At 37.0% G+C, this 25692-nt stretch overlaps 1 protein-coding gene across 6 annotated transcripts in view; it reads right to left on the bottom strand.

Moving 5' to 3' along the window:
* The window catches only part of MTA3 (metastasis associated 1 family member 3), a 195084-nt gene that overhangs the window by 32041 nt on the left and 137351 nt on the right, over positions 1-25692 (bottom strand). For all 6 annotated transcript variants that reach the window (XM_055539928.1, XM_055539929.1, XM_055539933.1 and 3 more), the window contains exons 7-9: positions 20308-20410; positions 17049-17148; positions 3044-3232 (exon numbers count right to left, since the gene is read on the bottom strand). In XM_055539928.1, coding sequence (XP_055395903.1) covers positions 3044-3232; positions 17049-17148; positions 20308-20410 — 392 coding nt within the window. The remainder of the gene's footprint in view (positions 1-3043; positions 3233-17048; positions 17149-20307; positions 20411-25692) is intronic.

Genomic DNA, 25692 nt, shown 5'->3' with positions numbered 1-25692 from the left:
ATCCAGTCAGAGGAGGAAAAGATAAAGAAAAGAATGAAAAGAAATTTACTCCAATTATCAGAAAAAGAAGATCATATCAGAAATACATGAAGAAGAAACAAAGAAACAACAGAAAATATCTATAAACTAAGAGCTAGTTTTCTGAAAAAAAAAAAAAAAGTAAAAAATAAAATAAAATCTACAAACCAGTGGCTAGACTAAGAAAAAACAAAGATTGAAATAAACAGAATCAGAAGTGAAAGACATTACAAATGACATCACAGAAACATAAAAGGACCCTAAGTGACTGCTATGAACAACTACACCCCACCAAATTGTATAATTTAGGGAAAAATGACTAAATTCCTAGAAATATACAATCCAGACTGAATCACGAAGAAACAGAAAATGTGAACAGAAGACTGCATCAGTAATCAAAAATCTTCCAACAAAGAAAAGCCCAGAACCAGATGACTTCACCAAACATTTAAAGAATTCATGCCAACACGTCTCCACATCCCCACCAGCATCTGTCATCTCTCATTTTAAAAAAATAATAGGTAACAGATACAAGGCAACATCTCGTTGTGGTTTTGAATTGTACTGCTCTGATGATTAATGATGTTGAACACCTTTTCACATACTTGCTTTTCACCGATGATGATGGTAGCTGGAGGCTTGTCATAAATGGCCTTTAAGTTTATATATTTCAAGTATAGGGCGGTGGAGGGGAGAGATAATAAGTTAACAACACTCAAGATGGGGTTAACAACTGCAAACTATTATATACAGAATGGATAAACAAGGTTCTATTGTATAGCACAGGCAATTATATTCAAAATATTCTGTGATAAACCATAAGGGGAAAGAATACTTTTAAATGTGTATATATATATATATATATATATAATAACAGAAAGTAAAATCGTAAATCAACTATATTTCAACAAAAAAATAAATAAAGCAAAGGCTACAATGATTAAAAACAAATACCCCAAACTACAAAAAACTATTCAAAACTACACTAAACAAAAACCCTTTGAACAGGTAGGTTCTTGATAGTCTATCTTCTTTTAGGTTTTTGACATGCTCAGTTGCTTAATCGTATCAAACTTTTTGCAACCCCATGGGCTGTTGGCCTCTGGCTCTTCTGTCCATAGGACTTTCCCAGCAAGAATACTGGAGTGTGTTGCCATGCCCTCCTCTGGTGAATTTTCCTGACCCAGAGATCGAACCACATCTCCTGCACTGCAGCAGGTTCTTTACCACTGAGTCATCCGGGAAACTCAAGGTTCTTGACACTGGTGGCTAATTCCAATCTCCAAAATACAACAATCCTAATGTGGACTGGCTCACTGACTAGCATTCTAACTACCTTCAGAAAAACTAATATACATAATGCAACAAATTTACAAGAGTTTTATTAGGTCATGAAGGTAACAAAAACCCATCTAACAGCATTACTGCTGTTATGCTCATTTTCACACCATTATTTTACCTCCTATGAACGCCAGCTTCTATGTCCAAGTGTATTTCATGACGCTGCTGTTGAGCGTTATTTCCTAGTCCTGTACTAAGTGCCCGGGAGGACTGTCTACAATTTTCACACCTCAGTGTATACCTGTCAATCTGCTATTCTCTCCTTTAAGGCATCAGGGGTCCAGCTGAAATGCCAGTTAACTCCCTGAAGAGACTCCTGAGTTGACAGGCACAACCAATAGCTCCCTTCCCACCACTTTCACAGTACTTGTCCTTACGGCTGAAAGAAATGATTACACTATATTTTACTTGAGAGCTTATCTTTCGATCTCTTGATCACAACTACAAATCATTCTCTGAGGTAAGGTCCACATTGCATTTCTGATGCATGCCTAGTGTGTTGCAGGTGCTCAACCAACATTTGTTGAACTGAACTGAGTTCAGAATGATTACCAGGACATGAAATGAGCATGCCACACTCAATGCAGGGAAAAACAGCTTCACTTTGGTGCTTCTCGTCTTCTACTCCTTCATCAGATCTGAAGACTTTGTTCTTTAGGGGGTTTTGTTTTTGCGGTTTCTATTTAGTGGTGTAGTAACTGTATATTACATTAGTAACACTGCATTGCTGTGCTATTCTGGCCATCTGAAGCTAAATGCCACCAATGCATTTTAAATTCCCAGCTGCACAGCCTATAAATTGAAACCATGACATATAACAATCTGGGTGTGAGTGAAGTTTTGCCAAAACAAATGCCAGTGACACTAACAGCTTTAATTATCATGTTTGGGATTTAATATATCAACTCATATTGATAAGTAAAAATTTCCTTCAGAATAATTTTAGAAAGATGCAACAACATAAAAGACAGGATACTGGCTCACATTATATACTTCATAGTCTATTATAAAGAGTCTATTTTCATAATTTTTAAAAAATGACTGCTATAGAAACCTATTTATGAACTTCACAAATAGAAATTTCCCCATTTCAGAGACTGTAAGCTTAATTAAAAATAGCAATTCCATAAGACAAAGAAAGTACACAATAGTAGACATAATTACCTAGTATTTAAAATGCAAGTAAGATCATGTACATTATCAGGAAGAATAAAGATTGAAAACCCAAAAAGCAAATCCTCCTGCTTTGCTTGGTAATGGTTGTTTCTGTATTAGAGGTCTGTATCAAATTCAGGCTCAATAATTAGTAAGATAACCAGAAAAATACCCAAGGTCTAAAGGAGAACAACAAGCTTAAAAAGCAGAGATCAGAAGTATCTAGTTCAAATGGTCAGAAAAGCTGTGCATAAATTAAACCTGGAACTCAGAGAGAGGTGAAGAGGATGAATTCATACTGCCAAAGTTTATAACAAAAATCTGGGACTTCCCGATCCTGGGTCTTACAATTACTTCTCAGGACAAATGTCAATTTCTCTCTCCACAATACTGACCTGCATTCTATGCTGAGCAGACAAAAATTACTAAATCACAGGCTTGCTAATGAATAGTTTAAGGTTTACCAAATTTTTAAGAGATAAAATATTCCCACTCCAACATTTTACTTAATTTACAATTTTCTACTTACAAAGTCTTGACGTATGTCATTGAAGTCTTTGCCATATTTTTCCAATGCCTCTTCAAATAAACTAGCTTCAGAGGCTGACCATTCTTCCATTTCATCTCTGCATAAAACAGGTCCCCCAAGTGGTACTAAGACACTAATTGCACTGCTCAAATCATAGCCGTGCCTGTACAATGTGTCCATAGCATGAAACTAGAACAATAAAGAAAATGGAGAGAAGAGATTAGCCAGAAAAGCAAATTTTCTTGATTATTTAAGAACAGAGATATTAAAATGCATGATGGACTTAATTAACAACAATATACTTAGTATTTTTTAAGTAACATAATTAAGAAAAATTTAAACAACAGAGTAGTCAATTATTTAAGACATCACATACTGCTTTTAAGAAAATGATGATTTGTACCTTTTAGGATATGTTTTTTTTTTTTTTAATGCATTCACTTCTTAGAGCAACAAATGGCTAGATCTTCTAACCATGAAGATCTAGGACCTCCAGGAATTAAAATGGGAACCCAGTAAGTTTCACCATCCTTTTGGTTCAAGGTGCCAGCATCACTTCAGCTATCATATAAGGCTGGCACAGCCTTCTTTGACAAGGGAAAAATACAGAGGATGTATCAGAGAGTGAGAAAAAATATTTTCAGGTTGGATTAAGAGAATGATATACTAGAAATGAGAGATGGAGGAAAAAACACCATGAAACTGAGAATGATGGTTAAGACAAAATTACACATCCGTGTTAAACAAAACAAACAAAATAACATAGCCACGTAAAAATAGTAACTTGGTTGAAATTCTGTAAGACCAAGAACAAATGACCAGGCTTGCTTGAAACAGCTACCTAGGCCAGCATGGATTTCATACACATTCCAAAGGTGAGTGACTGAAAAGAAAGGGGGGAAATATAAATTTGGGTAATATTGGTAAACTGTTTTTTGTTTTTTTTTCCAAAAAGTACCTTGGGTCTAGCTTATTTTAAAAAGATTCGTTCACAATATGCACACATATTTGCATGTGTAGGAGGAAAACTGCAGAACAGGACAGTCAGCTCTGTGTCTAGATAAGCATGTAGGTGTGGCGCAGACGTGGTTGGTGGTCAAATCCTTGCCAAGTGGGAGCTAGTTCTGTTTCAGCTTTCTAACATGTGAAAACCATGTGTTACACCTTTTACACAAAGTATCTTCTGATAATTAACTAAAAATTTTATAAATGGGGATAGAGCCACATCTATGTTTTACTTTAGCCACCTGATGGGAAGAACCGACTCATTGGTAAAGACCCTAATGATGGGAAAGACTGAAGGCAGGAGGAGAAGGGGACGACAGAAGATGAGATGGTTGGATGGCATCACTGATGCAATGGACGTGAGTTTGAGTAGGCTCCGGGAGTTGGTGATGGACAGGGAGGCCTGGTGTGCTGAAGTCCATGGGGTCACAACGAGTCGGACACAACCTAGCAACTGAACTGAACTGATGTTTTTACAATTTAGCTATGGTCCTGAAATAACTGGTAGGGGACACCAGACAGTTCCCTACTGGTATAAAAGCATAAAGTAAGCTCAAATAGCAGCTAATATCTATTAAAGAGAAAAAAATTGGCTACAACATGACTAAAAAATATGTAACACTGTGATAACATTAGGTTGTTGAATAGGGTATGGAATATGAATTTGTTGACAGAACAGGCAGAATTTAGGACATGATTAGGAACATTAATTAACTGCTTTTACAAGGGTTAACATCTCCCCTCAAATCACTGTATTCCACAAAATAAAAACATGCAGAGATTTCATTATCAATTTCCTAGTTATTATCTCAGCTAAGACCACACTGACCATGTGAAGTCTTTTGCTCTGTCACAATCACGAAATAATAACTTCAACCTGCAGGTGAATTTCTTCTCAGTCTTCTGCAGCAGGGGTTACAAAAATATTGGAACTGATCTTGATTCTTCACTTGAGTTCTGCAAACTTCAAAATCAACTAAACTGCACCTTTCTAGGTAACCTCTCAGTTGACAGATTCAGCAATTTAACTATACATACACTGTTAATTCACTCTTACACCATCCTTGAAAATAAAAAACTATTGTTTCTAGATAACTGATCTATGAAAATGCAAAGACAAATGTCATTTAGGGATCCCTTCAGTTAATAATATATTCCCATAAACGATTTTTAAAACTCCAAAATTTACAGTGCATAACTAAAAAAAAGTTACTGGTATTCAAAAATCAATAATTATACAAATTAACTGTGTTGCTGAGATTCCTCAGGAGGTACAAGTAATTTTTATAACACACAGGTGCTCTGAAACCAGAAGTCACAGAATTAAATGAGTTTCTCTCAGCTGATATTATACCAACCATTCAAAGCATGAATGGATTTCCAGTCTTTTTGTTCATGTTAGATGAATGAAAATGCCTTTCTTATAGGTACTTTTTAAAATGATGTTGGGCTAGTATCTAATAAAGCTTCAAAGTATGAAAAATATCCTAGCCTCTATAAATAACAGTAACCCAAATCCCAAGTGATCAGGTTGTTTTAAAGATTCTGTTCTTTACAATGTGTTTATATCTCTAAATACTGAAGCAAAGCTTTGCTTTTGAAGACTAGCTCCTGCCCTGTGTCACAAATCAACTGCAAAGAATGGGCTGGACTGAGGCTGACCATAGCAATGAAACCTCCAAGCCCACATTTACACCACAGCCCCGAGGAGAGTGCAGTTAATGATCACCATGCGAAGAAAATAAACATCCCATGAGACACAGGCACTGTGGAATGCCTAAGGAATAATTCTGTTAAAATAAATGACCAGAGAGGATCACAGAGGAAACCAGAGGATCGTATTATTTGCTCAGAGTCCACATTAATGCCATCTTTCTGACACACATAGAAGCTTCTTCAGAATGAACTTTTGTATAGTTTAATCCAACCCTAAAAAGCCAAGTAAAGCACAAAATATACTTTCTAAAACAGCAGAGACAATATCCACTGAAGACTCACAGAAATAAGCTAAGGAAAGACATAAGAGCATGACATATAACCAATAGCTTACTGTTTATCAGTTAAGATAAAACTCAAAGAGCTAGACATATAAGAGAACACACTGGCTGAGTCCATTTATGTGAATTTTGGGAAAAATAACAATTTATGGTGAGAGAAGTCAGAATAATGATTACCTGAGAAGAGGAGATCACTGACTTGGAAGGAGCATAAGGGATCTCGGTGGTGGTTATACGCATGTATATACATGTAAAAATTTATAAGCTGGGCATCTAAGTGTACTTAATATACTTTATTATATGTATATCTCAACTGAAAATAAGATAAAGAACTTAAAACTGAAAATCCTCTCTCCAGCTAAATACTTTGTGAAGACACCATCTTCTAAACAGAGATACAGATACACACAAATACAGATACAGAATCCATTCAAAACTAAATTTTAAAAATCATAACAGCTCAGCACAAGCTTTTCTCTCTGCCAAATAGTGGTGAAGGTGTTGTCACATTTCATCTCATTCAAAACAGATGGAGATGACAAACAGAAGTATTTTAGGCTAAAGACTGACAATGAAATCTTGGCAGTGGAATTCTCATCTTTTGTTCATCAAACAGAATTACATTATGGTAAACTGGACTATTGTTCAGCAAATATTCACTGCCTCTGTGGGCCTCCAAGGGAGTGTATTCTTCCACTCCGTTGAGGTTGGGCCTAGCTATGTGACTTGTGTGGCCAACTGGATGTTATGCTGCGTGACATAACAGAGCCTTGACATGATTTGTGCATTTAGACTTGTGCTACTGATGTCTGCCAACAGAAGAGAGAGACACAGAGCAGGACCCAACCTACAGCTTCATACCTGAATCAACCCAGTACAGTTCAGCAGAACCCTAGATAATCTGTAGAGGGATGCACAAGATATTAATGCTTGTTGTTTATAAAGCAATGAAATTCTGGGCAGTTTAACCCATGTTTTTCCCTTTGGGGAATTAAGAGCTTATTCACCCAGTGCTAGCAGCGGTGTGAGCAGAGCAAACAGCCTACAGCTGCTGCTCCTCTTTGGAATGATCTCAATTTAAGAAAGATTCATCTCCCCCATCTCCCGGGGCAGCCTGCACCCAATGACGCAGGAGTGTACAGGCTGAGGCCTTCATTCACACAACATCAGAGCCTACCTTCTCCCTCTGTTCAATTCTGCCTCCCTCCCTTCTCTTCCACAGGTGTAGATCCCAACAGCGCTCCATAATACATTTCCAGCATTCAAATCTCGTTGCAGAATCTGTTTCTCAGGAACCCAACATGTAACATTTTGGCAATGACAAAATGATACCTATATATATTTAGTACTAACTACTGATTTGTTCAGTTAATAGTTTTACAAAAATCTTATATGTGTAACTCCAGCACAATATACAGCATTCAGACTATCAAGTCTATTTTAAAATTAATGAGCATATGGTTTTTTCCAAGTAGAAATAGAAATTCTCATGACTAAACCTCAAAACATGATCAAGGCAAAATCTTTTATATGTAAGTAGTTATGCCATCCAATTAATTTTTGCTTCAGTGCACAGCCCTCAAAGGAAAAGCCTTCATTCATAATCAGATTTGTGGGGACCTGGTTGTCATTCATTCATACCTATCTATAAGACACCCAGAGACATGTTCTTCTGTGAACTCATACTTTCATTATTATCAAGAGAAAGCTCTAGGGGTGGCAGGCGATGGTAACCCTGTGGCCCTAATGTCACTTCCAAACTTACTTTGAGCATAACTGTGGGGTCTTCTCCCGGCTCTGATTCTAGACACAAACCAAACAAACAAAGAATACAACTGTGTGGGGACACCGAAGAGCAAACAGTGCAGGCTAAGATGATTCAGAAAGAGGAGGCGTGAGAGGCCAGCTTCCACACAGATCTGAGCTTTCACCTGGAGGGTATTTTCTAAACGGCTACAAAAGAGAACAGACCAAACAGAAAGTCAGCTTCGTACTAAGCTAAGGTGAAAACGGGCAAGACCACTGTCACCTCTGAGGGAGCAAAACCCTTGGATATTCCAGGTCTTTGTGAGAATTACAATATGTTAAAATAATTGGTATCATACATGTTCTCTGACCAGAAGCCCCAAAGCAATTAAGATAGATTTATGAACTGCATTTCCTTGGAAATTAACTCCCAATCAACTGCAAAATTATAAAGTAAATTAGGAAATACTTAGAACCAAGTGATAATGAAAATACTACATATTAAAATATGAGAGATAGAGGGACATTTATAATCCTAATTACTAATAACAGAAGAGTAGATAAATGATATTAATGAGCTAAAAATTGGTCTTGTAAAGTTGGTATAGGAATATCAGGGTAAAGCCAAAGAAGGAAGAAAATAATAAACAGAAAACAAATATATAATAAAGAAAATCAACTAACCGAAAATCTCATTCTTTTAGACAAGAAAAAGAATTTTCTGGCAAAACTATCAAGAAAAAAAATAAGAAATGTGACACATAAACAATAACAGGAATATTCCCAGGTGGCCCAGTGATTAGGATTCCAGGCTTTCACTGCAGAGGGCATGGTTTAATTTCTGGTCAGGAAACTAAGACCCCACAAGCTGCACAGCATGGCCGAAAAACAAAATTACTATTAAAGATTATGTTGCTAAATTTGAAAACCTAAGGAAAAACGGAAAATCTCCTGATGTAACTGACCAAAGGACTTAGATAGAATAAAAACTTACTCTAATTATTAATCAAATTATAACCATATCCCAAATCGAGGGATATTCAAAGTAAATTCCCTATACTCTTCAAAATGCCATGGTCGCAAAAGACAAAAAGAATGAAGAACTGCTCAGGATTGAAGGTAATTAGAGATAAGACAACTAAATGCATTAAGTGATTCTCAAGTAAATCTTGGATGAGAAAGAAAATTTTTTTCTCCTGACATTACTGAGACAACTAGCAAATCTGACTAAAGCCTTTAGATTAGATAACAGTATTATAACAATGTTCATTTCCTGAGTCTGAAAACTGTACTGTGGTTAGGTGAGAAATGATCCTTGTTCTTTCAGGAAATACCTCCTCAAATACTGTGAAATAAAGGCACATCTATTCTGTAGGTAAGTAAGTAAGTGTTAGTCGCTCAGTCGTGCCTGACTCTTTGCGACCCCATGGACTGCAGCCCACCGGGCTCCTCTGTCCATGAGATTTTCTAGGCAAGGATACTGGAGTGGGTTGCCATTTCCTTCATCAGGAGATCTTCCCAACCCAGGGATCGAACCCAGGTCTCCTGCACTGGAGGCAGATTCTTTACCGACTGAGCTACAAGGGAAGCCCACAGTTCAGAAATAATATGAATATAGAGAAAGCATGATAAAGGAAACATGGTAAGTGTTAATATTGGGGAATCAGGGGTGAGGGGAGGACAGGAAGTCTTAGTACTATTTTTACATTATCTCAAAATACAAAAATAAAGTTTTAAGAAATATAACTGCAAGCCTTCACTAACAAACACTTATAAATTCAAATCTCTTCAACACGAACCCTCAACAAAGAAGTCAAAACAATTTTCACTATATTTCCCCATAGTTCAATTGTGCAGTGATTTTCTAATGTTTCTTATATTAGTGTAAAATGCATGGGAGGAAAAGTCAAGTAAAAGGCAACATACTAAAACAAACGCTAAACAAACGCTAAAACAAAACAAAAACAAATTTAAGCTCAAATTTAAAAGAAAGAGATGGATAAACAGATGCTTAACACAAGGACACAACTGCCCCCAAGACAGTTGGCAGTGTCTCTAAGGTCATTTTATATCATTTAAAAATTCTTACCTGCATTAGATCATCAGACAAAAAGAAAATGTGCTTAATGTAGTAAAGTATTGCCTTAATGCTGTATTTAGAAGGAAGGAAAATTTCATGTTTTGTTTGTTTTACTGCAGTGGCTATCCATTAGTTCAAATTCTAATTTTAGTCTTGGATACATGGATACTCTGAAGTACTCATAAGTTTTAGCAAAATGAGTTTTAAAAATTATATGAATTCTCATTTAATCAATTTTATGTTCATTGTGAAGACTCGATTTTTTTTAATGTAAGTTGATGCCTAAAATGTTCACTAGATTTATATATTGTACTGAGTACAATTTCTTTAAATGATGTAATGACTGTGATTTCCAAACCGATCTCACTTCCCAGTACCCTCAAAGCCCTAAATGAAGTGTCTGACGTGAACAGGGATCACAAACAGTGAAGTGCATGGTCAACAGCTGGCATTTTAACAGAGTATCTGAGGGATAAAACTATTGTTGGTTAAATAAAATTTTTCTTATCAGAAAAATAAGTTATTTTTTCTAAGTTTTTCTTGATGGGAAAAAAAATTTTTTTTTTTTTAAGTATAGCTTGTTTTAAGTGGAAGGTCTTTAAACTATAAGTGATTTCTCTAACAATTATGTTAAAATGGTTAAAATGTATGGTTAATCACAGCCTAATGATCACATTCAAACTTGATAATCTACTACAATGATAGTAAATATGGCATGAAAAAAACCCTTTCAGTCAATAGTGCTATAAAATCAGAAGAAACTAAATGAGACTCAACAAAGATGGGGGGAAGGAAAAGCATCATTGTCATCATCAGCTCAAGAGTAACAACTAATATTTATTGAGCTCTCAGACACTGTTCTGAATGATCTATCATCCTGTTTAATCCTCAAGTTGATGCCACAAGGTAAGTCAGAGACAGGCTTTTCTGGAGACTGAAGGAGGACACGGAGGCACCGCCTGCTTTCCCTTCTAGTGAAGATGGGGCTGTGAGAGCCAGACGAGCTCAGTGTTTGTGAACATTACCTAAATGAAGATACAGAAACTGCGGAACACAATCACTTCTGGAATACTGATGGAAGCTCAGTGACATAACAATAAATGAGTGGCCTTCCACCCAATCTGGACAGTCAATAACACGGTGAGCTCTATGACCCTCAAGAGAACCCAGGGGCCCAGGCCCAGGCCCAAGGTATACTCTGGCAAGCCAACGCAGTTCCATCAACTTCTATATGCTTGGATACATATATCAGCAACTAATAGGGGCATGTCTGCATATCCTCTTCTTGTCAATCTATAACCTCAGGGCAGAAAGATTTTATTATTACCATTGCTGAAGAGGAAGCTCAGACATAGTGAGGTTAAACAACTTGCACAAGGCTATATGGACCAAAAGCTACAGATCTAGAAGGAAAAAAACAAAGAATAAAAAAAGTACATTCATTGTACACTCATGTTCATGGCAAGCATTATTCACAATAGCCAAAAGGTAGAAGCAACTCAAGTTCCTACTAACAGATGAATGGATAAACAAAATGTAATATATACATACAATGGATTGTTATTCAGCCTTAAAAGGCAGAAATGCTGACATATACTACAACATGGAAGAACTGTCTTGAAGATTGTTATGCTGAGCAAGCCACCAAAAGGCAAATATACGGTTCCACTTACATCAGGTACCCAAAGTAACCAAATTCAAAGAGATATAAAGTAGAATGGTGACTGCCAACGCCTGGGGACTGTTTGAAGGATCTGGGTTTTTACCCTAACTGCAATGAAAAGACACAAAAATAAATAAAAAGACACTATCTTATATAAGATAAGGGACAGCAAAATCAAAGTTGCATTTTTAAAAGATCAGAAATAATACAGAAATTAGAGATGTTCCAGCATGTGATTTTCTCCCTACTAAGTCAACCCTTTCTCAGAACCAGACTTTAGCATCAGGAAACCTAAGTTTCTAGGTTTATGTAAGTTATTTAAACATTATCTCTAATACAGTCCATCCTAAAAGATTTCTAAGGCCCCCTAAAACTCAAAAAGCTTTGAGTCCTACTCTCCTACCGGTTTGGCACTCAGAGTCCAGACAAAGGAAAAACCCGGTACTTCTGCAAATACCTATTCTCAGAGACAGAGGCTTTACTCCAGCAATGACTGCCTAATAATGCACGTGGCACTTGGCCCTCCCGGCCACAAGCAGAAAGGAGCAGTCTAGAACATCCACCAGCTATTACTTAACCAACCACCTCTTGGTTTACTTTGTTTCAAGGAATTTTGCATCCACAATGCAGGAGGAAAGGAGAGTGAATTGTAGGGATTGTTGTAAACTGGTTTTTTTTTTTTTCCTTTCTTTGTATATTATACTAAGTATATTTAACATTTTAGTGAAACTAAGGTGAAATCTATGAAGCCTCTGTGATGTCAATGTTTTAACAAACATAAATCTTATTATATGGCTTAGACTAGTAGGGTTTGAAATTCACAACCCAGCTATGTTTGTAACAGGTCTCAAAATGAGGAAGTTAGATCCAACAATCCTGCAGGCAGCACAATTACCTGCTCCCAAAATATTACTGGTGATTTGATAAACTGGCATAGACTGTCTTGGATAAGCAGATGTGTCAGCTGAAAGCTAACTGGAGTCCTCAGAGGACAAGTCACAGAGAAAACCACCTGAACAGGGTGCCTAGGGCGCAGCAGCTCCACAGCCCTGCTCTTCTCCGTGCTCTCCAGATCCACAGTCTGGTCACCTGACAGAGAAAGGTACTAACCTGTGGCTCTGTGAACAATGAAAGCAAAATGAGAACCCAACTCTTCAAATTCAACTGAATGATGAAGCCATTGTCATTTAATGGCACAGAACAACTTAGCAACCTTTCGCACATTATTCTTGGAAACAATCTTCAAAACTCATATTATCAACATAATATTAACTTTAAACCACTGCCATTCATTTTTATAGAAATGCCTTAAGATCTTGTATTTTAGCATCAAAGTAGTAGGCCCAGATACCACTGGGCAAACAGGATTAAAGGTGAAGGCATGACCTGTGAAATAACAAGAGGCAGCAACTTCTCCCTGCTTTCAAGACTTCTAAAAGACGTCAATTTTATGCAACTGAAAGTAATTCAATCGCAACACAAGAACGTACAGAAAGTCCAAGTGAAGTTGAAGCTAGACTAGGTAGAGCAGGAAACCAAGACACATAAATGTTGTAGACAAAAAGAACCAATCGTCAGTGTTGCCTGATCTGAGACAGACTTTAAACTCAAGCTACTTTAACAAGAACAAACCAGAATAGGTAATCTGACGGAGAGAACTCCTCGGAAGGAGTCAAGATCCAAATCCTGTCTCTGAAACTGGCTGTACAAACAAGGTGTATACAAACACAATTTCCTAAGCCTCTGAGCATGCTGATGCTTAAAAAAATTATAATATAACACATAATTTAAGATAATAATGTAATTAAAAAGTGACTCCAAAGTGCTAAATACTAAACAAAATGCAAACAGAAGAGACGGTAACAACTGGAGGGTGAAAGCACCTACCAGATGGCACGTAACAGGCGAGTATTGAAACCACACACACACCATGCGTTTAAACTAACTAAGATATAAAGATTGCATCCCCTTTAAAATGTTTCTTTTTACAACGGCCTTCAACTGAACCAAAACAAATACTGAATCCTGAAGACTGCCCTCTTCCCCAAGAAATTCATACGCTGTCCCACCAGTTACCAGCAGTGGGAAGCAGAGAGTCACCGCAGCTGTGAGCCAAGAGCCCACACACCTGCCCTTCACCTGTCAGACTGAATTTAAGGCAAATCCCAGCCCCAGCTGTCTTATCACAAGAGCTCTGTCCCATCTCAGGAACTGGCTTTGTATTCTCACTCCTCAGTGTAGAGGGAATTTGCTGGATTACAACAGGGATAGCACCCCCTCCCCCTTAATAATCTGGGAACCATTATCTTATAAGAACATTGTCAAATCACAAGAGACTGACTACATAAGTAACAGTTTCTCTACACAAGGCAAAATCATGCAACATTAGAAAAAAAATTTGCAGATTTTATATGCAACAGTGTTATGTTATAGTGTTAGGAAAAACATGAGGGAGAGGGGAGGCACAGTATAAAACACTCTTTTTAAATGACTTCAACTCTATGTTAAAAACAAAGTCATGTGGAACTTATTATCAGGTATCAAAATTTAGTATAGTATGGTGCTTTCACAGGGACAAATAGGTCAATGAAACAAGCGACCAGATTAAGAATCCTAAGCATTTTTAGGATCAGGAAATAAGACAGAAGAGGCATTACAAAATTCTGAGGCAACAACAAATTCAATAAAAGATGCTGCAATAATTAATTTTCCATATGGAGAAAAAAATGAGACTGCTACCTCACTTCATTCTTAAAAATATAAACTCCAAATGTATTTGTCTTACATACGAAAAAAACTTCAAAACTATTAGAAAAAAAAAGAAAAATAATATAAGTGAAGAATGGACAAAGGATACATTAATCTAAAATACAAAAAAGAAAAAAATCTGAAGAGTCATTATGAAAACATGCTGCTGCTGCCAAGTCACTTCAGTCCTGTCCGACTCTGTGCGACCCCATAGACGGCAGCCCACCAGGCTCCTCCGTCCCTGGGATTCTCCAGGCAAGAACACTGGAGTGGGTTGCCATTTCCTTCTCCAATGCATGAAAGTGAAAACTGAAAGTGAAGTCGAAGCCTCATTAAGTACTCAGGGAAATATAAATTAAAATAAAATAGCATGAGATTAGTAAAAAATTTTAGTCTGAACATACCAAGTGTCCAGGTGTTGAAGACAATGTAAGGAAATGGAGGTAGAAAGAAGTACAGTCATTTACTGCTTAAAGGATTACAAATTTCTAGTATGGTGTATAGAATAATTTTGATGCATGTGGTCAAACTGAAAATGAGCACTACCCTATGAATCACTATGAATAATTATTCCAATTCTAATTACAGCCTAGAAAGCTGGCACACATGCTCAGAAAGGACATGGGTTAGAATTCCCAATGCAGCATCATGGGTAATAGCAACGGGAAAATGCTTTTCAAGCACTCCAGATGTTCACTGATTGGTAAAAGAATACATATATAATATGGAGTAGTATTCTGTGAAAGTATACTACAAGTATTACCAACCAGTAAAAGTGAGTGAAGGAGGTACATATTTATTAACATGGCGCCATCTCATCAATAAACAAATAGCAAAATGTAACAAAGTAAAGGTAAACACATGTAAGACAATATTTATGTTGTTTTTGGAAACATCAATACATAGCACAACTAGAAAAACAGGACTAGATACACAGTACACTTGATACAGCAGCTGCCTCTTCTCAGGAGGCAGTGGTGATCAGGGTCAGAGGTACAGACAGAGGATGGGGAATAAGATTAGGGAGAGAATATTAGAGATTTCATCAATAATATAGTGGTGGAATGACTCATTGGAAAAGACCCTGATGCTGGGAAGGACTGAGGACAGGAGGAGCAGGGGATGGCAAAGGATGAGATGGTTGGATGGCATCACTGACTCGATGCACTTAAGTTTGAGCAAGCTCCAGGAGTTGGTGATGGACAGGGAGGCCTGGCGTGCTGCAGTTCTGGGGTTGCAAAGACTCGGCACAACTGAGCGACTGAACTGACTGATAGTGGTGGAAAAACCGTTTACTCCAAAGAACTAAATAAAATACTAAAATCTGCTTTATGTGGCATTGCATGGTATTTTATTATTATTTTATCCTCTGTACTATTCTATAATTTGCTAGTATATTGTTTACAATGCATAGAAAGTGGCTGAAAGGAAACATAACCAAATGATAAGAATTTTCTACTTTGGGTAATGAGGACAAAACTTTTTTTTTTTTTTGGTTGCTGCTGTACTTTATTTTTGAATTTTTTCAGAATTGGGGAAAATTTTATGTGTACAGATAGTGATTAGATTCCATGTAGTTCTGATTCATATAAACTCACACATATACTTTTGCATCTAAAAATGCTAAGCAACCAAAATACAAACCTATCTTGAAACCCCTAAATTTTCATAAAAAAATAATGTAGAAACAAGATAATAAAACTCATTTCTATAAATAATATTCTAGTCTCTGAGAAAGGATAAAGAAAAAGGTTCCTTAAAGACTATAAACTATTAATGTTTACACCTCTAACTGTACAAAAACACAAGAAAGCTTTGTAAGAAACAAATTTGTCACACATTCTAGTACAAGTTTTTATATTATCATGATAAATATTTTGTGTAAAACATTTGAAATTGGAGTATAATGAGAAAGTAATAAAACCTGTAATTGTACTCCATGAGAAAACAAAATGCTAACTTTTATTATCTGTAACGAATATCAAACAACTTAACCTTGTCAAACCTCAGTTTTCCCATTTGTACTAATAACATGAGTATCATACCATGCCTATCTCAGAGGGAGGGGAAATCAATACAGGAAGGACGTTCAAAAGGCAAAAATATGTAGGTCTGCTTTGCTGGAGGGTGCAGAGCAAGAAGCAAGTGCCAAGCTCTAGCCATAGCAGGCATCAGTGGTGTAATAAACTGAATGTGGAAAGCCTCAATTGATCACCAAGGGAAGAAAGGAAACAGTCCTAAAAGATAGCAACCATAATATAATGAAATAATTTGGGAAAACAGAACTTTTTGCTAATGAACAGACAAAAGAAAAAAAGAACTTTAAATACTGATACTAAATAATGACATGACACAAGGATTCCTATAGCAATGGTTTCAAGAAATGGTCACTTTCACTTAAAAAAATTGTAAAGCACTACACGTGAGCTACAAACATTTACATACATAGACACAGTACATCAAAAAAAGCACAAAGGACAGGTGGATCAGAATATTGAACTGTTTTCTCCAAAATGTTTTTTTTTTTTTTTTAAATCATTTTGTACCCACTCAGTGAACAGTCACTCTTGCTTGTCTCAGTTCACGAACACAAGGGGGTGACTTAGAAATGAGACAGCCCAGTCAACTGACCAGCCAAGCCAATCCAACCTAATGGCAGGGCTCAGAGCCGGGAAGTTCTCTGGTCTATAACACTGCTGTATCAGCTGTTAAATTAAACAAGCAGCAGAAGAAATAATAAGCCCCAAATTTCAAACAGCATCTTACCAGGGTGATGTCTCGAGAAGCTGCAGCTGCACTCATATGCAAACTAGGCTGCCTTACAGAACTGCTACAATCAAGGGCTCGAGCAAATGTCCCAACAGCACTGGATAAACCATAACAACAAAGAGGAAAGGTTAAGGCACTGCTGTTCTTTTATCTTGAAAGAAAAAAAAATCTGGGTAGTAAATAAACAATTGTAATAGCCAAACAAGTTCTTTGATGTTTAAGAATCAAATATCACATTAAAAAGTATATTCTTTACAATTTAAGAAATGACAAGCCAATTCACTATACATATAGGTCATTATAATTAAATTAAGAAGCTTGTGTGGCATTAACAAGGGAAAGATCTATAGTGAAATTTCATGTAGTTAACAATTTGGTATACAACTGTGTTTCAAAAATAAGATATACATTAGATGCAGAATTTGACTATTACTGTAAAGCAAGTTGTGACCACCTTTTTATCCCAAATGGTGAAATTCGAGTAATGTTTTTCCCTTGAAATGAGATATCATCAACTGTAGCAACCTATTACAACTGCAGTTACATATAGATTTCCATTTAAGGAAAGAAAAACAATTATCACAATACTGATTTAAATTTAATGATTTAGAAGGTGTTCCCATATATAGAGAACTCTAACTTCAAGAAATAAAACATGAAGAGAAGATTTCCTGCTTGTTGTCTACGCTTTAACATGTTAGCTGAGGAAGATTTTTTTTTTTAAGGTTGTAATTAAAATATGAAACACGTGCAAAAAGTACACATTGTAATCACTCTTTCGTTCCCACAAAGTCAATGCATCCATGTCACCAGCAGGCAGGTCGAGACCCGGATCCTGACAGCACTCAGGTGACTCTTTGTGCTCCTTCCCAGTCACTACGCTTCCGCAAGGGGAGCAAGCATCCCAGATTCTAACGTCCAAAATGAGTTTTGCTCATCAGAGAACTTAAACAGAATCACACACTGTGCACTCTTCATAACCAGCTTCTTTTGTTCAAAACCATGTTTGTGGGTTCACCCGTGCCGCCTGCTGTAGCTGTGTTGATTCGTCTTCCTTGCTATGGAGCATTACTTGGCATGGTGTCCCACCCCAACCCTACTGCTGATGAACATGCTTCCAGTCTGGGACTACTACGGATAGTACCACTGCTGCCATCTGTATACATATCTTTTGGCACACAGATGTACACATTTATGCTGGGTATAGATTTAGGTCTGAAACTTTAGGGATGTGTGTGTTAGATGACAGCAAACAGTTTTCCAGAGCAGCTGTACCAACCTGCACTACAACCAATAGGACATGCGGGTGCTGGCTGCCCCACCTCTTCACCAATGCTTGGCACTGGAATGTGCAGTGGTACTTAATTGGGTCTTAATTTGTACTTAGATAAAAAAAAAAAAAACTTGAAAAAGATACTGGGAGTATCTCCTTGGTGCCTCTTATGCTGGCTTCAAGAAAAAAGAAAACATGGCCCTTGGCAATCAGGAAAAGGAAAGAACAATAAATCTGAAACTGCAAAGCCTACTAAATAAACCAAAATCCAGGTAACCTGTCTGGAGACTCCAGGCCAGCGATTCCACCAATGATTCAGTCCCAAATCTTCAGTCTCATCTGTTTCACTGATTGGCTCCTCCCCAGCAATGTACACTAACCAAGTCTCTTCATCTAATCAGTTGGTGGCTAGGCATCTGGGCTCTGGAGTCTGAATGCCTAGCAGCCAATAACAGTGCATAACTTCCATGGTGACCAACACTGAACAGTACAAAGGGTGGCTAAGGGCTTCTGTCCTTTGCATTATGATAAACATTCAACAAAAAATTAGAGAATATAATGGAGATGATTATAATCACGTCCAGATCTACCTCATTCTAATATTTTGCCATGTTTGAAGCAATAAGTATATACTGTACAGCACAGGGAAATACAGCCATTTCTCTGTAATAACTTTAGATGGAATATAATCTATAAAAATACTGAAACACTATGTTGTACACCTGAAACTAATATACTATTGTAAATCAAACATATTTCAATAAAATAAATCAAAAACTAAAAAGATAATATTTTGCCACATTTGGTTCATTCTTTAAGGAAATAAATATTATAATTTCATTAGAGCCCCCATATACATTCCCAGAACTCATACATGCACACATAATATGCATGTGCATACATAAGCCCATTAATGAAATAATAAGACATTGTTTGCATATTATAAATTTTTTCTTTTTTTTAAAGTCTTTATTGAATTTATCACAATATTGCTTCTGATTTTTTGGTGACAGGCATATGGGATCCTAACTCCCCAACTAGGGTTTGAACCCATACCCCCTTCATTGGAAGGCAAAGTCTTAACCACTGGACCACCAGGGAAGTCCCCACTGTAAACTTTATCAGTTGATCATACTTTTTCTTTATTCAATACTATTTTTGAGGTTTATCTCTGCTACATATAGCCCTATTTCATTCTTTTAATTGTAAATTAAATTCATTTTAATTGTTGTAAATACTCCATTACTAAATAAACCTCAATTCACTCATCAACTGCTTGCTGATGTGCTTTCAGGTTTTTTCCAATTTTTTTGCTATGACAATGCTATGGTAATATCTTTCACTTCTGTTTTGCAGCAATTCCTTCAAGAATATCATTTACTTTTATAATTGAAAAAATAAAACTAAACTTCTAAAAAACAAAACAAAAAAACTAGACTTCTATCCCATTCATTTTCTCAAGAAAAGGGGCAGGGGGCACACAAGACAGTCGGGGAGCCGGACTCAGAACTCACAGGAAAGCCTTACACCCAGCAACCGACCTTACTCACGTGTGGATGCAATCAGGGGGGCACATTATTATTTACACCTGGATAGTCCCTCATGGGCTTAAAGGAGAGCACTGCTTTAATTAAAGGTACGGGATTTCAGCTGTTGAATTTCTGCTTTATAATTTTTTGTAGTGCTGAAATTTTTACAAGGAGCATTTATTTTCTTAATCAAAAAAATAAATCTATTTTCATTTTTAAAACAAAAACTAATGCCAATAAATCAATATTATTAAAATAAATAAATAAATCATAGTATTTAGGAAGTAATGTGATACATGTTAGGCTTTCTTACACAGAAGAATACAACCAATGCAAAAAGTAGAACACAAAGGAAAGGAAAACTCATAAATTTTCTATGAATTCTTTTATATTCTTTACACACACATATGTGTGTGTCTGTGTGTATATCTTGACTAAACAGTGCCATACTCACCGGGCTACAACTAAAAATTGGTCAATCTGTCGGTCTGTAAGTGGGCTATTTGGGTCCCAAACTTTCACTTCCAATTTTGACTGTTCTCTCTCATCTGATTCTCCTGTCCAAGAACAAAGGAAACGCAGTCTTGTTATTCATAAGGCACATACACTGCCACATATGATTGATGACTGTGGTCACCACGACATTAAAACTGTAAGGTAAATGTTCATGGTTTGTGTACATTTCTTCAGATAGCAGATGTAGAACACTCTGTAAAGAGAATGTTGATAACACAACCAAACTAACCACGTGACATCTTCACTTAGTCATCAACATGTCTTTCCTGAGTATTCCAAGGCTTGCTAAGGGAGATAGAGACAGAAAAGAAAGGTCTCTTGCAAGACACTCAAACAACGGTAAAACTTACTCATAAAGAACTATGACACAAACGAACAGGAATAGGTGTCACAGAGACACACACATATGACTGCAAGATCCTGAAGGAGAGAAATCATTTCAGGCTAGCTAGGGAATGATGTCATGTGGAAGGAGGCATTCCTGCTATAAAACTGAAGGGTGTGGATGCACTGGCAGGGGGAGAGAACTGAAAGTAGATGAGAATAGGAACAAAGTTTTTTCCTATTTTGTCTATATTTCCTATTTTTCCTATTTTTTCCTTAAAACTGGGGTTTTAAGATGTGGTAGAAAAGTAGCAAACTTTGTCAGGAATGCATGTATCAAAGGCAACGAGGACAGACTGCTGTTAGAAGCGGGTTATAAAAATACTACTGAAGATGCTGTACAGGTTTTCTGAATAGATGTCTGTTTGGAAGTAATACGAAGCCCTTGCCTTTTTAGCAGGAGAGTGTCAAAACGAGAGCCAAATTTCACATCTCACACTTAGCAATGGAGCAATTTGCTCTACAGAGATACGTGATACAGACAGAGAGACAAGGTACTGACAGGGACAATCAAGAGCCTGGAGAGAACATTTAGGGACATCAATGACAGACTGGTATAGCGGGAAGGTTTCCAGTCCTGAGAATTACATAGACAGTGTTGGCATTAACAGAAAGAAGGAAACGAGACTGAGGGAAAGACTGAGGCTAATACAAGATGCTTTCTTTTAGGAATGTGTCACAAGGAGACAGAACCATCCCGCAAGGTATCATGTTAGGACAAAGGATAGTAACAGACTTGACAGGCAACTGGATTCTAATTTATAGCTATGAATTGTTTTGGTTTTGATCACAGCATCTTAATATCAAGCAGAGTGACTTGCACTGAATGACAGGCTATGAGGCTGAACATACCCTGGCGGCTGATGAATCCAGACTATGGGCTTATAATGTGTTCCCTCCTGGGCTGGGAGGAAGCAGGAACTGAGGTGCAGGAGGAGAAAGGGGGGCAGCAGAATCCGCCACCCGACCATCTGCACTCTCCTAGTCACAGCCGCTGCTGTCAGGTGGGGGAGTGGGGCGGGCCTGTCCACCGCTCCCTTTTCAAAGGCAGGTAGGTAACCAAAAAGCAAATTGCCACCACCAACAAAAGCAGCACAAACAGACCAGAGTGAATACCAGTCCAAAGACATATAAGGTGTTTAAAAGGATTTTGGTTTTCATTATTTTTCCTTACAACACATGCTGAGCCACAACATTTAGCTGATTCATTTTAAAAAACCAGTTACAAACCCAAAAGTCTGTAAACATGAAACTTCTGAAAGAAAAATGAAGCAATTTTACTTCCCTGTATCTTTAAGAAACACACTTTTAAGTAAGATGAACAGTAACAGTCAAAAAATATATATTAAATCTACATTTGTAATCTGTATTTTCAAATAATACAAAATGAAATGAAGATGATATTCAATATGAAGCCCCTTCTATTATATATTCCAAGATGTAAGGCTAATAAAACTGATACTGAATTTTCAAATTCAAGTTAGTTAAATTGATAAACTTCAATCATATCCATACATTTTGTAGCATACAGAATAAAGAGAATTCAGTATAAGAATTCTAAATAAATTTGCTATAAAAAATAATAAAACACTCTTGAGTGTCTTTCTACTAACAACTGAAACATACAATACCATGGGATGAGAACAAAAATAACAAGAACAACAACAAAAAATACAGAATGTTCTGTTTAAAGTCACTCTAGAGAATTCCCCATTTTGGATTCACCACATAATACATTTATATCAGTTTAATCCCTTTTCACAAGGGAAAATCTTTTAAGAAGCTCTAGAATCTGTATAACCAAATACTCAACAAACCTAACAGCAATCTGGAGAATGGTCTTGGGGAATATACTATGAGCCAAAGACAGAACCAAGATGAGTTCTATGCTCTGGCCATGTTCATTCGAGTCACGGCAACAATCTCACTTTCCTCCTCCATTTACGATAATCTGGGCAATTCCAATCTGCTCTGGTCCCACATTCACCCATGAAGATCTCTCTAATCTGTGAATTCCTACAAACTGTATTTACCAACTAATTACATGATTACATATAGCATCCTATTTTTTGCTTCATATGTTCCTCTTCATAATTTTGAAAAAATATAGATTCAGCGATGATTTTAAATGTTCGCTCTAACCCTTCAACTACAGTTTAAGATAGAAAGTAACGACAAACTACTTCTTAAGAATGCCCCCAAAGAGCACAAAATGTTCTCCAAAGACAGGAAGAACGAAGGCTGTATGAAGATGGCATCTTACCCCTCCTTTGACGGACAATTAAGATACATTCTTTGTTCTAAATATAATTAATTTTCTCTACAACAACCATCAGAATATATTATATTCAATTCAGAAACACAGATGCCATTTATCACTATTTTTATTAACACTATAAAAGTTCTGGGCATTGTTTTAAGTTACGCATCAAATGAATAATAAGTTACTAGAAACAAATACTGTGTGATATAATGTCTATGTGGAATCTTAAAAGCCAAACTCATAAATACAGAGTAGAATGGTGGTGATAGGGGGTAATGTATGGCATAGTGATTACAGACAGCAATACTTTCATTATCAACATAAACTTCAAAGTTGCTAAGAGCCTAGATCTTTCTTACCACCATAAGAAAGAAGTAATAATTATATGACACAATAGATAGCTAATGCTTTGGTGGTTATCAAACTGCACCACAGAAATGTAATCATATGAAAATATTAAACATACACTGTTATATGACAATTATATCTTAATAAAAATAGGTTTTAAAAATCAATTATAAGTAAAATAAAAAAAGAATATATAAAACTGAATGGCATTCCAAAGAGAATGAAAACAAAAATGTAAAAAAATAAAATTAGATAAATAAATCACATATATTATGGCAACAAAAATATAAAACACTAAGAAACAAAATTGAAAGTGGTGTTAGTGGTAAAGAACCTATCTGTCAAAGTAGGAGATATTAGAGACATGGGTTCGAACCCTGGGTCCAGGAAACCAACTGGAGAAGGGAATGACCCACTCTAGTATTCTTGTCTGGAGAATCCCATGGACAGGGGAGCCTGATGGCTACAGTCCCTGAGGTCGCAAAAAGTTGGACATGACTGAAGCAACTTAGCACTCAGAATTCATGTTTATATAAAGAAATTACAAGACTTTCAGAAAATATAAGACGACAAGTACAGAAGATTTCAAAATCTTCAGTTCAGTTCAGTTCAGGTGCACAATCGTGTTTCCCTCTTGGCGACCCCATGGACTCCAGCACACCAGACTTTCCTGTCCATCACCAACTTCCAGAGCTTGTTCAAACTCATGTCCATCTAGTCAGTGATGCCATCCAACCATCTCGTCCTCTGTCCTCCCCTTCTCCTCCTGCTTTCAATCTTTCCCAGCATCAGGGTCTTTTTCCAAGGAGTCAATTCTTCACATCAGGTGACCAAAGTATTGGAGTTTCAGCCTCAGCATCAGTCCTTCCAATGAATATACAGGACTGATTTCCTCTAGGATTGACTGGTTGGGTCTCCTTGCAGTCCAAAGGACTCTCAAATAATTCAAAAACATCAATTCTTCAGCACTCAGCTGAAGGTCAAAAGCATCAATTCTTCAGCACTCAGCTTTCTTTATAGTCCAACTCTCACATCCATATATGACTACTGGAAAAACCATATCCTTAACTAGACGAATCTTTGTTGCCTAAGTAGTGTCTCTGCTTTTGAATATGCTGTCTAGGTTGGTCATAGCGTTTCTTCTAAGGAGCAAGTGTCTTTTAATTTCATGGCTGCAGTCACCATGTGCAGTGATTTTGGAACCCAAAAAAGTAAAGTCTCTCACTGTTTCCATTATTTCCCCATCTATTTCCCATGAAGTGATGGGACCAGATGCCATGATCTTTGTTTTCTGAATGTTGAGTTTTAAGCCAGCTTTTCCACTCTCCTCTTTCACTTTCATCAAGAGGCTCTTTAGTTCTTCTTAGCTTTCTGCCATAAAGGTGGTGTCATCTGCATATCTGAGGTTATTGATATTTCTCTTGGCAATCTTGATTCTAGCTTGTGCCTCATCCAGCCTACCATTTTGCATGATGTACTCTGCATGTAAGTTAAATAAGCAGGGTGACAATATACAGACTTGATGTACTCCTTTCCTGATTTGGAACCACTCTATTGTTCCATGTCCAGTTCTAACTGTTGCTTCTTGACCTGCATACACATTTCTCAAGAGGCAGGTCAGGTGGTCTGGTATTCCCATCTCTTTAGGAATTTTCCACAGTTTATTGTGATCCACACAGTCAAAGGCTTTGGCATAGTCAATAAAGCAGAAGTAGATGTTTTTCTGGAACTCTCTTGCTTTTTCCATGATCCAGCGGATAATGGCGATTTGATCTCTGGTTCCTCTGCCTTTTCTAAATCCAGCTTGAACATCTGGTAGTTCCTGGTTCACGTATTGCTGAAGCCTGGGTTGGAGAATTTTGAGCATTACTTTACTACGTGTGAGATGAGTACAATTGTGTGGTAGTTTGAGCATTCTTTGGCACTGCCTTTCTTTGGGATTGGAATGAAAACTGACCTTTTCCAGTCCTGTGGCCACTGCTGAGTTTTCCAAATTTGCTGGCATATTGAGTACAACACTTTCACAGCATCATCTTTAGGATCTGAAATAGCTCAACTGGAATTCCATCACCTCCACTAGCTTTGTTCATAGTGATGCTTCCTAAGGCCCATTTGACTTTGCATTCCAGGATGTCTGGCTCTAGGTGAGTGATCACACCACTGTGATTATGTTGGTCGTAAAGATCTTTTCTGTACAGTTCTTCTGTGTATTCTTGCCACCTCTTCCTAATATCTTCTGCTTCTATTAGGTCTAGACCACTTCTGTCCTTTATTGTGCCCAACTTTGCATGAAATGTTCCCTTGGTATCTCTAATTTTTTTGAGGAGA

This window comes from Bubalus kerabau, chromosome 11, assembly GCF_029407905.1.
Source record: "Bubalus kerabau isolate K-KA32 ecotype Philippines breed swamp buffalo chromosome 11, PCC_UOA_SB_1v2, whole genome shotgun sequence".
Taxonomy (NCBI): Eukaryota; Metazoa; Chordata; class Mammalia; order Artiodactyla; family Bovidae; genus Bubalus; species Bubalus kerabau.
Note: the sequence above shows the minus strand (reverse complement) of the source record. Positions and strands in the feature narration are given on the sequence as shown.